General features: G+C 43.0%; 1 protein-coding gene across 1 annotated transcript; it reads right to left on the bottom strand.

Moving 5' to 3' along the window:
• Positions 1–3,061: 3,061 nt before the first annotated feature.
• On the bottom strand, positions 3,062–6,908 carry LOC107291279 (CDP-diacylglycerol--inositol 3-phosphatidyltransferase-like). The gene is made up of 5 exons (XM_015820269.1): positions 6,821–6,908; positions 6,348–6,414; positions 4,612–4,684; positions 3,314–3,395; positions 3,062–3,213 (listed from the first exon to the last, which is right to left on the bottom strand). Exons 1-5 carry the CDS (start codon positions 6,888–6,890, stop codon positions 3,062–3,064), a joined length of 444 nt encoding a protein of 147 aa, XP_015675755.1. The 5' UTR covers positions 6,891–6,908.
• Positions 6,909–13,048: the final 6,140 nt, after the last annotated feature.

Genomic DNA, 13,048 nt, shown 5'->3' with positions numbered 1-13,048 from the left:
GGCAGGACTGCAACTAAATATATCAACTCGGTCTTTTGCAGTATCCAGCTTCCTGTTTTTTATTGTGTCTTCTAAAAAGTTGAGCAAGGCAAGGAGTTGGTGGATCTTAAGGGAGCCAGCTGGAAGTTCTGTTGCCCAATTATCACATTGCCCAGCCCTACTTAGCATTAAGCATGACTGCATTGAGTTTGTATACACCTCTTAGGTTACTGTGTGTGCTTTAGTGGACCTTTGAGTCCATCTTAATAAGTGCAGTGCCTATACAGAACACTATCCTGTAAGAGAGGAATTAATCTTTAATGCAGGTTTTTGCAGGTTCTCCCTGTATCAGCGTGAGTTAGCTTTAATGTTCACAAACCCTCAAAATGATTACTGTGTTAAAAAATTAAGATGATCAAAATTTCAGATTTTTAGTCACTTTTATATTTTGGGGCATCTGTAACATTACAGGAAAAAAATGTTAATCACTGCTGCAAAGTGTTCTAAATATTTTACAAAAGTTACGGTAGCAACTATGGTAACAAGGCCTTTATCTCTTCAAATGCGGTTCTTTAGGTCCTTTAAGACAGGAAAACTAAATGACATGTAACAATTTGACTTTAATTTCTGCAGCCTCTTGGGAATGGAAGAGGTGTCTTGGCAAGATTTGGGTCTTGGCAGGGCAACAGACTGCCTCTTTTATCTTCATTCTACTTCCTTCCTTAGGTCTTGTTGACAAAGAGGCTTAATCTGCAGATATCAGCCTATTTTATGGCTCCTCTGATTCACGAATGTTAGCTTCTGCTATACTGAAAACATTTATTCTCCTCTTGACCAGGTGGTCAATCTTCTTGGTCTCCAGAAGACCATTAAATACTGAGCTAGGAATATTTGCCATATTTATCTTGGCTGTTCATCCAGATCCTTCCATAAATAATCAGAGACAACCAAACCAAGACAATCAGATGATCAAAACCTCAATTTTGTTGCAAGAGAAAGGTTTTTTTTATTAGACAAAAGCTTTACACTTTAAAAATCTATATACAATATGCAGACACTCAGGTTTGAAATGTGCACCAACACCACTGTGGATTTAGGAGAGTTGTTAAGATCAGCCCCTGCCTGGAGGAGACAGGGTGAGATTATTACAAGGAAGGACCAAAAATAACCATTTCAATTTCAGAGGTCTCTTTGCAGTTTAAGCAAAAGGAATTACCAGGTCACAGCACTCTAATTTGGCTCAGTCAAGTGTTCTCCATGACAGTCTTCACATTTGGTTCCTTCAATATAGCCACACGATTAAGCAATGCCTAGGGCAGTGATGGCGAACCTTTTAGAGACCGAGTGCCCAAACTGGAACCCAAAGCTCACTTATGTATTGTCGGGAGCTGGGTGGGCGTGGCCCATTTGGTGGGTGTTGCCAATTGGGTGGGCATGGCTGCGGTGGTAACGGCAGACTGGGTGGGACTAAAAAGTTCAATCAATCAATTCCAACTTTGCGAGATCCTTTTTTCCCCTCGAGAAGTTGAAATTGATTGAACTTTTTTTTTTGCACACGGCGGCGGAGGCGTAAAGCGAAAAGGTTTTATAAAACCCAGCTGAAGTCCTAGGACTGGGGCGACAGAGAGGGCTCTGCGTGCCACCTGTGGCACGCGTGCCATAGGTTCGCCACCACAGGCCTAGGGGCTTGGCATCTCTTCTATTACGGCCCCAAGGTGGTGGTTATGTTGTGAATTTCTAATTCTGTAAGCCACCCAGAGTCACCGTGTGTCAGTTGGGCAGCCATAAATTTGTTTAATAAATTAAAAACCCTGCCTTCATCATCTCCATCTTTTATTTCTCTTGACCTCTGGGTCCTAATACAAGCATGAAAAGCCAGCTTTTGTGGGAAAGGAAGAAGAGGACCTTTAATAGGTAGGGGGCTACCATGGTAATGTAAATCTCTTGCTGAAAGCCACAGTAGGAGAGCTTGCTAATGCGCTAATGCAGAAACCAACGAGGAAAGAAAGAAGATAAACGATTGTCTATATAAATGAGTTACTACCTCAGAAAAGTACTAAATGTTCCAAATCTTGGAGAAAATAAATAAGTAAATACATCTCTGCCACTGGCAAATGTCAGAATCGTGGAGAAGTCAGACAGGGCTCCAGAAGGGCGAAACTGATGCTGAAAGACGTCCTTATTTAGTTCGCTTCAATATTGCACAGCACAATGACATGATTGAAGAAAAGGAAAGTATAGCCTTCAGCTACAGTCAAACTGAATTGCTTGAGAAATGAAGCAATTTGCCACCTCTGGTCTATGTATTTCTAATAAAAAAAATTACAAGAGAAAAGAGCAGATAATCTGGGTCATGAGCTGAAAGTACAAAAGTTAAACTGAACATTCAGAGATAATTCTAAGGAAACAATGCAAGATATGATCTTAAGACCTCCAGGATCAATAGGTAGCCTACCAATACTATATCCTTTATAAAGCTATGTATTCATATTGTCCAAAATAAATGACTTCCGAATGGTTGCTCCATGTCTTACTAGATATATTTGCAGAATGCAGGGGATTAATACATTCTCCTCTTCAGAGATCTGCTCCTATACAGTTTGGGAACACAAAAAAACTTAGTCCAGATTTCAAAAGGTGTTTAGATGTGATCTTCTTGATTTTTAGGCAACAAAATACTAGTTTGGTTTATTATATCAAGACAAGTGCAGTCCTATATTTCGTTCTCCCCAAAGATACCCCAAAAGTGTGAGGTAAAAAAGCTTTCAATTCCAAAACGAGAAGCTTTTCAGCTGCCCCTCAAAATGGCGGATCAGGATCCTCCTCAACAGCCAATTTTTAACTCAACTGTTCATATTATTATGGGAGTAAAACCAGAAGAAGCCAGGAGGAGCAGGAGTTACCCTATTGCCCCACACAGATATTACAAAAGCATCATGGGAAGGTGAAGTGAACACATCAGAGAAAAACTGTACAACCGGAGTGACTGATCTGAGGCAAAGATCTCATTCCTTCATCATGAAGGTTGGGAGCTGATCACTCTGGAAGACTTAGGGGAGTTACTTCCCACAACTTTGAAATCCTACATCTTCTTTCCCCGTTCAGCAGCATCTAAGGCAGCCATATTGCACGAGGCCGAGACCAAGTGAATTAAGCTGATGAAGCTCTTGGTGATGGCAATGGGGGTACAAACCCACAGAATCAGGCGGTAGAGTCCAGCGTATCCTGACAGGACTATGAAGTAGAACAAAAAAGAGAAGGGTGGAAAAATCCAACATGTTCTTCAGTCCTAAAGCCTCCCCTCCCCTCAATCCCCTCAGCTTTCTATACTTACTTTCTGGCCCTTCACCGAAACACAACAAGTATAACATGCAGTAGAAGAGTTCATTACCAGCACACATAATGAAAAGAACAGGCTGAAAGGAAGGAGAAACTACATCAGATCAAATCAGGCAAGAAATGGCAGCCAACAGAAGCCAGTTTAAATCAGATGGTGTTTATGAGGGCATCAGCTGGGATTGCACGACAAATCATGATGACTTTATGGAAACATCTATCTATATAAATAATCTATATTAAAAAAATAACCTATTGCATATGATAACAATAATATCCCAGAATGCAGAAAAGTCATAAAAACAGCAGTCAGATAACCCTTTCAGGAAAGAGATGGCTTGGATTGCCATCTAATCAACATGGAAGAAGAGAAGCAAATTGTATCAACAGAAGAGAATACTTGTGGCTCAGGGTTGAACTGTGGGGTCCATAGCGCTCTCTGAGCTTGGTTGTTTTCTTGCAGACATTTCACTACCCAACTAGATAAGATCATCAGTACTAGATAGTGCTAGACATCAGTGCTAAACAGTGCTTCTAGCACTGATGATGTTGCCTAGCTGGGTAATGAAACATCTGCAAGAAAACAAGCAACCTCAGGGAGCACCAAGTACCCTACAGAAGCAAATTGATTAGTAAGGGATCCTATAACACTGGCGCCATCCCACAGAAGAATCTGGTCTCATTTCAAATGGGAAGGAGGCATCACTCAACCATGATACAGATTGGTTTACATAGGTTTTAAGCACTTTGATAGTCAAGGTCAACATCTTAAATTAGCCTGAATGGAAGTCTACTAAATTACCACTTTTCCTCCAATTTGAAGGAAATGATTAATGAAAATAAACATGCTAGAACAGTGACTGATGTGGCTGGGAATGCCTCTTTCTATAGCAGACTTTGGGCATTGGGGGAATGGGGTAGAGTGGAATGTGTCCAATGGTAATGTGTTACACTGCAAACTCCCCCCATTGTGTACTTCTATCAAGTCACTGGCAATTAAATGACAGATGGAGCTTGCATTGCAATTCAGCTTACTGCAGAGGCCAACGGGAGTGGGAAAATTTACTGAAGACAACTCTATTGTTCATTAAAAATGAGAAATCACCCCAATGGTGCTTTCTCTCCAAAGCATTTTGAATTAAGAGAGAGATCCTAGGAGAGAATTTCATAACAAAATTGGCAAGAAAAGGCCTGCAGTGGGGTTTCGGTTTTGAGAAAACAGGAGAGGAAGGTTGAGATGGGGTTATTAATGCAATGCTGTGAAGACTCCAAAGAGACAATTTTTGTGACACTCACCCATGAGTTGTAATACACTCTCAAGATCGGATTTCTTATACTCTTATGGCTTTCTCCACCTTTCACCACAGTGCTAAGGGGAGGCAGGGGAAGAAAATTAAAATGGGAATTTAGAATAATCGGTTCTACCTCAACTCTCCTCTCTTGTTCCTTCTTTCACACGCCTGTGTATCTCTTCCATATGAAATCCTCCCAGAACGACTTTCTCTGCTGCACAGGAAGCATGTTCTAACTTTCACATCACGTTTCTCCAGGTTGTGCATGCTTTAAAAACAACTCAGCCTCAAAACTGCAATGTTACTTCCTTCACCCTTATTTTCTTAAGAAGCCAGTCTTTCATGTGCATCAGATCTTTTCCAACTCTTTAAACAATATTAATTTTATTAAGTTTTAACATTTTTATGCTGTCCTTTAGAACCAAGCTTTCTCACCGGATCTTACAATAAATTAAAGCAATGCATTCATTTATTAATAAAGGAGAGTCAGTTTGGTCTAGTGGTTAAGGTGGGCAATAAACAAACAAACAAATAAATCTGATGGACATTATGAGGCTTAGAGAACTTCTCCAAAGGCCTAAGGAATTTTTTGGAATAAAGGACAGATGTGAAAGGCAGATCAGTTTGTAGCTCCATCTAGAATACAGTCCTACACCTGTACACATGACTCAGCAGAACAGCCACCAAATAGAGCTCTGTCTCAGGAGAAATGAGAGGATTACAGGTAGCCCTTGACTTATACGACCACAACTGAGCCCAAAGCTTCTGTTGTTAAGCAAGACAATAATAAGTGACTTTTGCCCCGTTTTACAACTTTTCATGCCACAGTTGTTAAGTGAATCACTGCAGTTGTTAAGTTAGTAACAAGGTTGTTAAGTGAATCTGGCTTCCCCATTGATTTTGCTTGTCAGAAGGTTGCAAAATGTGATCACATGACCCTGGGACACACTGCAACCATCACAACTATGAGACAGTTGCCAAGAGTCTGAATTTTGATCACATGACTACGGGGGATGCTGCAACGGCCGTAAGTGTGAAAAACGATCATAAGTCACTTTTTTCAGTGCCGTTGTAACTTTGGTCACTAAACAAATAGTTGTAAATCCAGGACTACCTATATAGCTCTTGCCTTTACAACAGTAAAGGTCCCCAACCTTTCCGGCATGGCGGCCTGACGGGAGGAGGGAGAGGGAATGGTTCCGCGTGAGTGGCAGGCGTGCACAAGTGCACACAGCTCCATTTGTGCAAGCAGCAGGTGCCTGCACCCACCGGTCACACAAATAGAGCTTCATATGTGAGCATGAGTGCCTGTTGCTCGTGCAAGTGGAGCTGCGCGCCCACGCTTGCCCGCCGCTTACGCTGCCCAATTCCAAACAGGTCGCAGCCCGAGGGTGGAGGATCCCTGCTTTACAAGGCGAAAGGGTTTTAAAAATGCACAGGCAATACAAGCATAAGCTCCTCCAATCTGAAGACCAAAGGGACGATAAATCTGAAGCGAACTGTCTACACCCCTTTTCAATGCAAAACTGAACTGGATTACAATTTGAAGGAGGAGGAGGATCTAAGTAGAGGAGAGCCATTCTACCCATCGCTATATAGAGCGGCATTTTTCAAATATGGCCACTTTAAGAGGTATGGACTTCAACTCCCAGAATTCCCCAGCCAGCATTGCATCGGTACCTAAATTTGATAGACAGCTAAATAAACTGCATTCAGCTCTACTATTTCCCCAGCCGATACCTGTGGAGATGTAGCCAATGGGAGGCCACATCCAGGCTCATGCTAAGCTGAAACCAGAGGGCAGACTCTGGATAGAGCAGTGGTTCTCAACCTTTTTAATGCCGCGACCCCAACCGGTCGTAAGTCGAGGACTAAACCGGCCGTAAGTCGAGGACTAAACTGGTCGTAAGTTGAGGACTAAACCGGTCATAAGTCGAGGACTACTCAACCGGTCGTAAGTCGAGGACTTTCCCTGCCCGGGAGCGCTGCACATGCGTGGTTCCGCCCCCTGCGCCGGCCGAGGCATAGCTGGCAAGCAGCAGAGACGGAGCAGGCCGACCACCAGCTGGCCCAGCCCAAGGGAGGTAAAGCACCCGCCGGAAAAGGGGAAAAAAATGGCGGACAAAAAAAATGGCGGACAGCCTTGCTTGGCGACCCCCATGAAATGGTCAATCGACCCCAAATGGGGTCCCGACCCACAGGTTGAGAACCACTGGGATAGAGCATAGCCAGGTTCACCAGCAGACACATAGTAGTACAACGGTCAGTCAGCATGTCCAGCATGGCCCCAAAGCGGGTTCCTAGGAGGAAGGCCATAGGTTAGGAGAGGAACAGTGCTTGGGTTTTTTTGTTCATTCATGCCTTTTAGTATAATTTTATTAAGTAAAAAGCAACAGGAAAAAACACACATAAAAAGGGGGAAACATACACATAATCACATGCATAGCAACCTGAGCTCCAACTTCAACTTACTGATCCTTTTTAAAAAAAATAATATTAATGCTGTTGCATAAGCTCCACGCTGAAATGAAGACTGAAACAAGAGTTTCAAAAGACACTGTGTGTCCAATACAGGTAGTCCTCAAGTTATGACAGTTCACTTAGCGACAGTTCAAAGTTACAACACCCCACAAAGTACTTACGACAGTCTCAAAGTTACAAATGTTGCAGCACCATGGCAGTCGTTCACCCTTACGGCTGACCGCAGAGATGCTGCAACATTCCCCCTGCCTGTTCCACCCCCACCCTCCCCACAGGGACCTAACAGGCACTGGCCCTGCTATGCTAGCCCATCGGCTCCTCCCCACCCCGTTACTGATCACTCACTTAACTTTCGAAGATCCAGAGTTCCAAAACAGGCTGACCGCTCCTTCTCTCTCCTCCAGCGAGCTGTCTTCTCTCCAGCCTCTCTGCTGCAGGGTTTGCCTGCTCCCAGTGCTCCAAAAGTGGAGCAATGAGGGCAGAGGCAGAACAGGACAAGCGCGCCCTGCTCAGCTTCACTGAGTCACTGAGGCTGCCTGCGCAGGACATCCGATCTGCTTCTGGAGCACCAGGCAATCTCGGTGACTCTAAAGGAGCACAAGATCGCACCTCCAAAGGCCTCCGTCCCTTTGTAAAAGCTTTTGGGGTGAAGGACAGAGGCCTGAAGGAGTGTGAGATCGCGCCCCCCCCCCAAGGCTTCTGTTCTCCACACCAAAAGCTTTTGCAAAGGGACGGAAGGCTTCGGAGGTGCAATCTTGTGATGCTTCAGGCCTCCGTCCTTTCGCAAAAGCTTTTGGCGCAGAGAACAGAAGCCCTTGGGGGCATGATCTCACACTCCTTCAGGCCTCTGTGCTCCGTGCCAAAAAGTTTTACAAAGGGATGGAGGCCTCTGGAAGCGCAATCTCGTGCTCCTTCAGACTCACCAAGGCTGCCTGGAGCTCAAAAAGTGGAACAGGTATCCTGCACAGGCAGCCTCGGTGAGTCAGCCAAGCTGAGCAGAGCACACTTGTCCCGCTCTGACTCTGCTCTCAGCGCTCTGCTTTTGGAGCACTGGGAGCAGGCAAAGAAACCACAGCAGAGAGGCTGGAGAGGAGAGAGTTCACTTGATCATCAAGATCTTCAAAAGGTGAGTCTCCATAGGGCCAGGGCCTGTGGAGACCCAGTGGGGCAGGAAGGGGGAGAGGGAAGCATGAGATATTTCAGTGGATCGGGGAAGGCCCTGGGTGGTTGGAAGCACTAGGCTCCCCATGGTCTTCCCCACCCTGAGATACCTCATGTGCACTTAATGACCTGTGCATTCGATTAGCGAATGCACTGGGTAAAACAGGGAGGGATCACGTTAATTTAACATGATCCAATGAACGAATCCTCCAGTTACGAATGTAATTGGCAGGTTCTAGTACATTCATAACTCGAGGATTACCTTATTATCATTAAGACAAATGACCATACTCAGCTTGGCACTGTAGCCCCTGAGGTCTTGACCCAAAACTCCGAGAATTCCCTAGCTAGCTTAATTCTTTCTTCAAATGGTTGTTGAATTGCTTTTGATTTGGAGGATCAACATGTCTTTTGTTCCAGATATCTCAGTAAAAAAACAGCCCAAACTGCTGGAATGAGTTATATAGCTTGATAAGTAATGTAAACATGTTTTTGTAGAAAGCTGTTCATTTGCTTCTTTTTTTTTTCCTGAGTGAAGAATTTCAATAGGGGAGTTGAAAATTTTCAGAGACCAGCATGACAAATCCAAAGGTACAAATGGAAGTTTAACTTAAATAAGCTTAATTATTTAATGAATCCATTACTTGATTATTTAATTAGTGATTCGATAAAGGGAAGCCATAGGAAAGGAACCCAGCCAAGCCCTTTTGAAATCTTCCTTTCAGATATTACAGTTTTTTACAGGGACTTTGTCTTTCATGTTCACATCTACAATTTATTTTATAGATTGTTTTATTGGAGTTTTTAGACTGTAAGAGTTCTTAATTTATTTGCTATAAATATTTATATGCTATGATTCTTTCAGTAAATTCCAATAGGTAGATGTTATAGCAAATCCTTGTTTAAATCAAACGATTAAGCAAACTATCACCTATAGAAATATAACTTGACTGGAAGAAAGCTGGCAAAATCTAACATTCATATTTTGACATAAATACTAGAGGCAGAATCCTCTCCCTACATACTTGAGGTAAGGTTTGCACTGTCTTGATTTAAATGTGCATGAATTAAATGTTTCTAACTATAAAATACTCCTCAGCTATAGATAAGAATTCTCAAACAAGCCCTTCTAAAGCAATCAAACAATACTCTGAGGTAGTTCAAGATCTTCTCCCCTAAATAACAGATTTGAGAAGAAGGCAGGGCAGAGCATGAATGACAATCTAGTCAACTCAAAAATATACTGAGATTGCTTCACTGTTGTAACCAACCACAATGATAGTCCAGTTCTCTTTTTGGGAAAGAGACAAGGGCTTAATGGCTAACCTTGAGCTGGTCAGGATTGAACTGCTGGCAGTTGGCAGAATTAGCCTGCAATACTGCATTCTAACCACTGTGCCACCACGGATCTTATAATGCTCTACTTTTGAGGCATTCCCTTTGGAAAAGCCTCTCTTCCTCCTTAACACCATTTAGTCTGGAGTCTAAAGACACTGAAACTGGGTTTAACTATAGCTACGGTCCTCCCCAATAGCACTGCTGCAAGGAATCCCCATTGGAATTTGTGTGCTCTCCTGCATCAAACTTATATTCTGCATTTCAGGAGCAGCTGTTTGGCCATAGAAATTAAGTCATCCAACAAAACATCAGCAGGAATCATTTGACTTTGCTCCTTTGAACTGAATGGAGCCGATGGGGTCTCCGAGCATAAGCCAAGGGCCTCTATCTGTGAGATGCTTCCAAAAGGAGGTTTTTACCTCATCTTTTAGTAGTAATGGGATCTAAAAGATCCTGGCCAGCTCATCCTACGGAAGGGATAAGGTTGAATTCTGCTAAGAGCTGTGCGCTGATGCTAAACCCAATTCTGTTTTTGTCAACTTCGAGGGACCAGATAAAAATGATTAAAAAAAACCTAGGTATTGCATAGCTTTTAAAATGTAGCAATCTCATCTTTGGCAAATGTTTCCATTTCTTGCTGATTGATAATTTTATTGTTTTGCTTTTTGTCCCCCTGCCTCACCCCCAGTATTTTAAAGTATTGCCAGCTGTTTTTCAAGTGAGAAGAAAAATAGATTGTCCTCAGCACTGTCCTTGCCCAGAAAGAAATGAAGTAAAACGACTTTGCTTAATCTTCCGGGTCTACTTCTAAAGGAAGTTCCTAGTCCTCATGGCACCAGAGAACTTTGAAATGCCCAGACAATGGAGTCAGGAACTTAGCAAAACCTGATATATATGCTTTGTTATTACTGTGAGAATTTTGTCTTGAACTCTTGATCACACTGTATTCTATTTCACTGCTTTCAATCTATTTTGTTTCATTTTATGATTTCTATATTGCTAGCCACCTGGTCATTTTGTTGAGATGGGTGGCCGTACAAATTCTTGAAACAAATGGAAAAGCACGCCTATAGAAAACTTAGAAACTGGGGTCAGAAAGCTCAAGATAAGTTTACTAACAATTAATTAAAATCTATCACTTGTGCCCACCTTTGGACAACTATTCGTTCCATGGAAGAAGAAAAAATTATTTGCAGATTGTTTAAGTAATATTACATTGTAAATTGGCTGCTTGCTTCTCTGGTGCTTTTAGATAAAGGAGCATGGGTGAATGAGGGTAACTGGGTGAGGATGAAAGGCCCTCCTAGGGGTTTCTGTAAAATATAGGGGAAAAAAAGAAAGAAGTTAACATGCCAGCATGATGGTGTGGCCAAAACTCCATCTATTTTTTATGCACATTTTGACCATACACCTACTGACACCCCTGGCTGCTACACCAAGATCTTTGAACCATTGCCACAGGAGAGCAAAAGCTAGATTTACTCCATGCTTTGTTTACCTTTGGGAAATCTTGCAGCTTGGATCCCGATTGTAGGATTAATTGGAGAGCTGCGATTTTCTGCTGTCCAGGAGGGGAAGGTAGCTGCTAAAAGCACAAATCCTCCCCCTTTATCCTAAAGTGACAGCCAGAACACAACGCATACACAAGGTCAGCATGCCATGCCTGAAATTCAGATTCCCAAGACTGATTACAGGCACCAATTGGACCCGTTGTTCCGCAATATTATGACGTAAGATCCAGCAGATCAAACATCTGGTATTTTTCTCAAGGATCCAACAGAACAGAAAGTCGGGACTGTGGCCATTCCAAGATGCTTAGCTGTAAAGAGAGGAGTGAGAATCTGCATTTGGGAAATGTACAAAGTCACCTATCTTCAATGTAGACGCCCTCTTGCCCTCTCAAACACAAACCACCACCTTTTTCCTCATCAGGTGCCCCAGTGTGGGAGGTGGAATGAAACCAAGCTGCCTCCTGTTGCTCGCCAAACTGCCGGGATGCTGTTACCATGGGAATGCTTCCAGAATCCAGTTGCTAGGTGACAGAATTCCTTATAATGCAGAAGGACCAAACTTTTGTAAACTGCCACACAGGACGGATCTGCAGAGACACAGCAGTTCCAGGATGCTGGCCGTTGAGTCAGAAAATGTACTTTAGAAAGGAAACGAACAAGCTCATGATTTCAAGCGAGGACAGAAACCTTTCAGGGCTGAGAGCTTTACAAGAAAAGGCTGTTGAAATGTGCCGAGTAGCAATAGAAGAGAATATTTGTAATTCAGGGTTCCTCGGTGCTCTCTGGGTTTGGGTCTTTTCTTGCAGACGTTTCATCACCCACCTAGGTAACGTCATCAGTGCTAGAAGGGTTTGAGAGAAAACCCCAAGCTCAGAGAGCACCAAGCAACCCACAGATTTCTGAGTTTTAGCATCTTGTCCCAAAGAAACCTGCTTGAAACCTGGAGTTCTCCCCCCCCCACATCAAAAGACGAGACACTCTTTTTAAAATATTCAACATTTTTATTAAAAGATTTCTCACCCCGCCCAAAGCCTCTCCCATTGGTAGCCTTCTAGAGAGCAACCAACTCCACCTTTGCGTTCTCCTTCCATGTTTGCTCTCCTGTGTAAGATTCAAGCTTCCCCACCCCTCCCCGTTCTTTTTTTTAAAAGTGTTTTATTTTCTAATACATTCCATAGGACACATATGTCTAAGTTTCCCCGCAACATTTTTCTTCATATATAAAAAAAGACATACATACACACACACATTAGTTTTTAATCACCCACACAGAGGGAGACAGGAAAAGAAAAGGGGGCGGGCGGTGCAGCACAAACAAACAAAAACAACAAAAAAAACCAGGAAGAGGAAAACTGTACATGGGGAAAGTTATGGCACCAAAAACAGAAAAAAAGATTATTTTTTTTTAGAAACATAAGGATTATTATAATACATCAAGCCCCTCCAGCTGTATCCCTCCCTGTAACCCCATTTCTCAGTCCCAGGCAGGCAGGAGAAAGAAATCACTAAACATCTTGAAGTCATCAAAGATCCCCTCCTTCTCCTCCTCCTCCCTCCCACCCTCCCCTCTTAAACAAAGGGGGCCTGATTCAAGTAGAAAATGGACTTGCCAAATCTGGGAGAGGGTTCTGGGGAAAATCCACCAGACAAGTTGACAGTGGAGGCAAACTTTGGGCCAAGGATTCTGTTGGGGGAAGGAGCACTGTGGAGATTTGAAAAAAAGGGGATTTGTGAATTAAGTTGTTATGTTTGGTTAGGGAAGAGGGAGATGTGCTTCAGCTGTCTTGCACTGGGGGGGCAAAATTTCAGGTTCTTGTGCAAGAACAGCAAAACCTCACAAGCTTGAATGTTTTTAAGAGGAGGAAGAGATGAACTGTTTGGCCCTTCCAAGAAACTTCGATTCTGCCATCACAAATTTGGGCTCTTCTCATTTTGCGCATGGGATATCTT

The sequence above is a fragment of the Protobothrops mucrosquamatus genome, unplaced genomic scaffold (assembly GCF_001527695.2).
Source record: "Protobothrops mucrosquamatus isolate PMUCROS unplaced genomic scaffold, P.Mucros_1.0 scaffold1102, whole genome shotgun sequence".
NCBI classification, from domain to species: Eukaryota; Metazoa; Chordata; class Lepidosauria; order Squamata; family Viperidae; genus Protobothrops; species Protobothrops mucrosquamatus.
This window is presented reverse-complemented; position numbering and strand designations above follow the sequence as displayed.

Excerpts from the sequence above, each read along its gene's own strand:
- LOC107291279 (XM_015820269.1), bottom strand. The coding sequence starts at position 6,890 with ATGCTGGACATGCTGACTGACCGTTGTACTACTATGTGTCTGCTGGTG. Across the intron at positions 6,415-6,820 it reads CCTGGCTATGCTCTATCCCA|AGTCTGCCCTCTGGTTTCAG; the intron begins GTGGTTCTCAAC and ends TGCTCTATCCAG. Across the intron at positions 3,396-4,611 it reads GAGTGTATTACAACTCATGG|CCTGTTCTTTTCATTATGTG; the intron begins GTGAGTGTCACA and ends CCTTCCTTTCAG.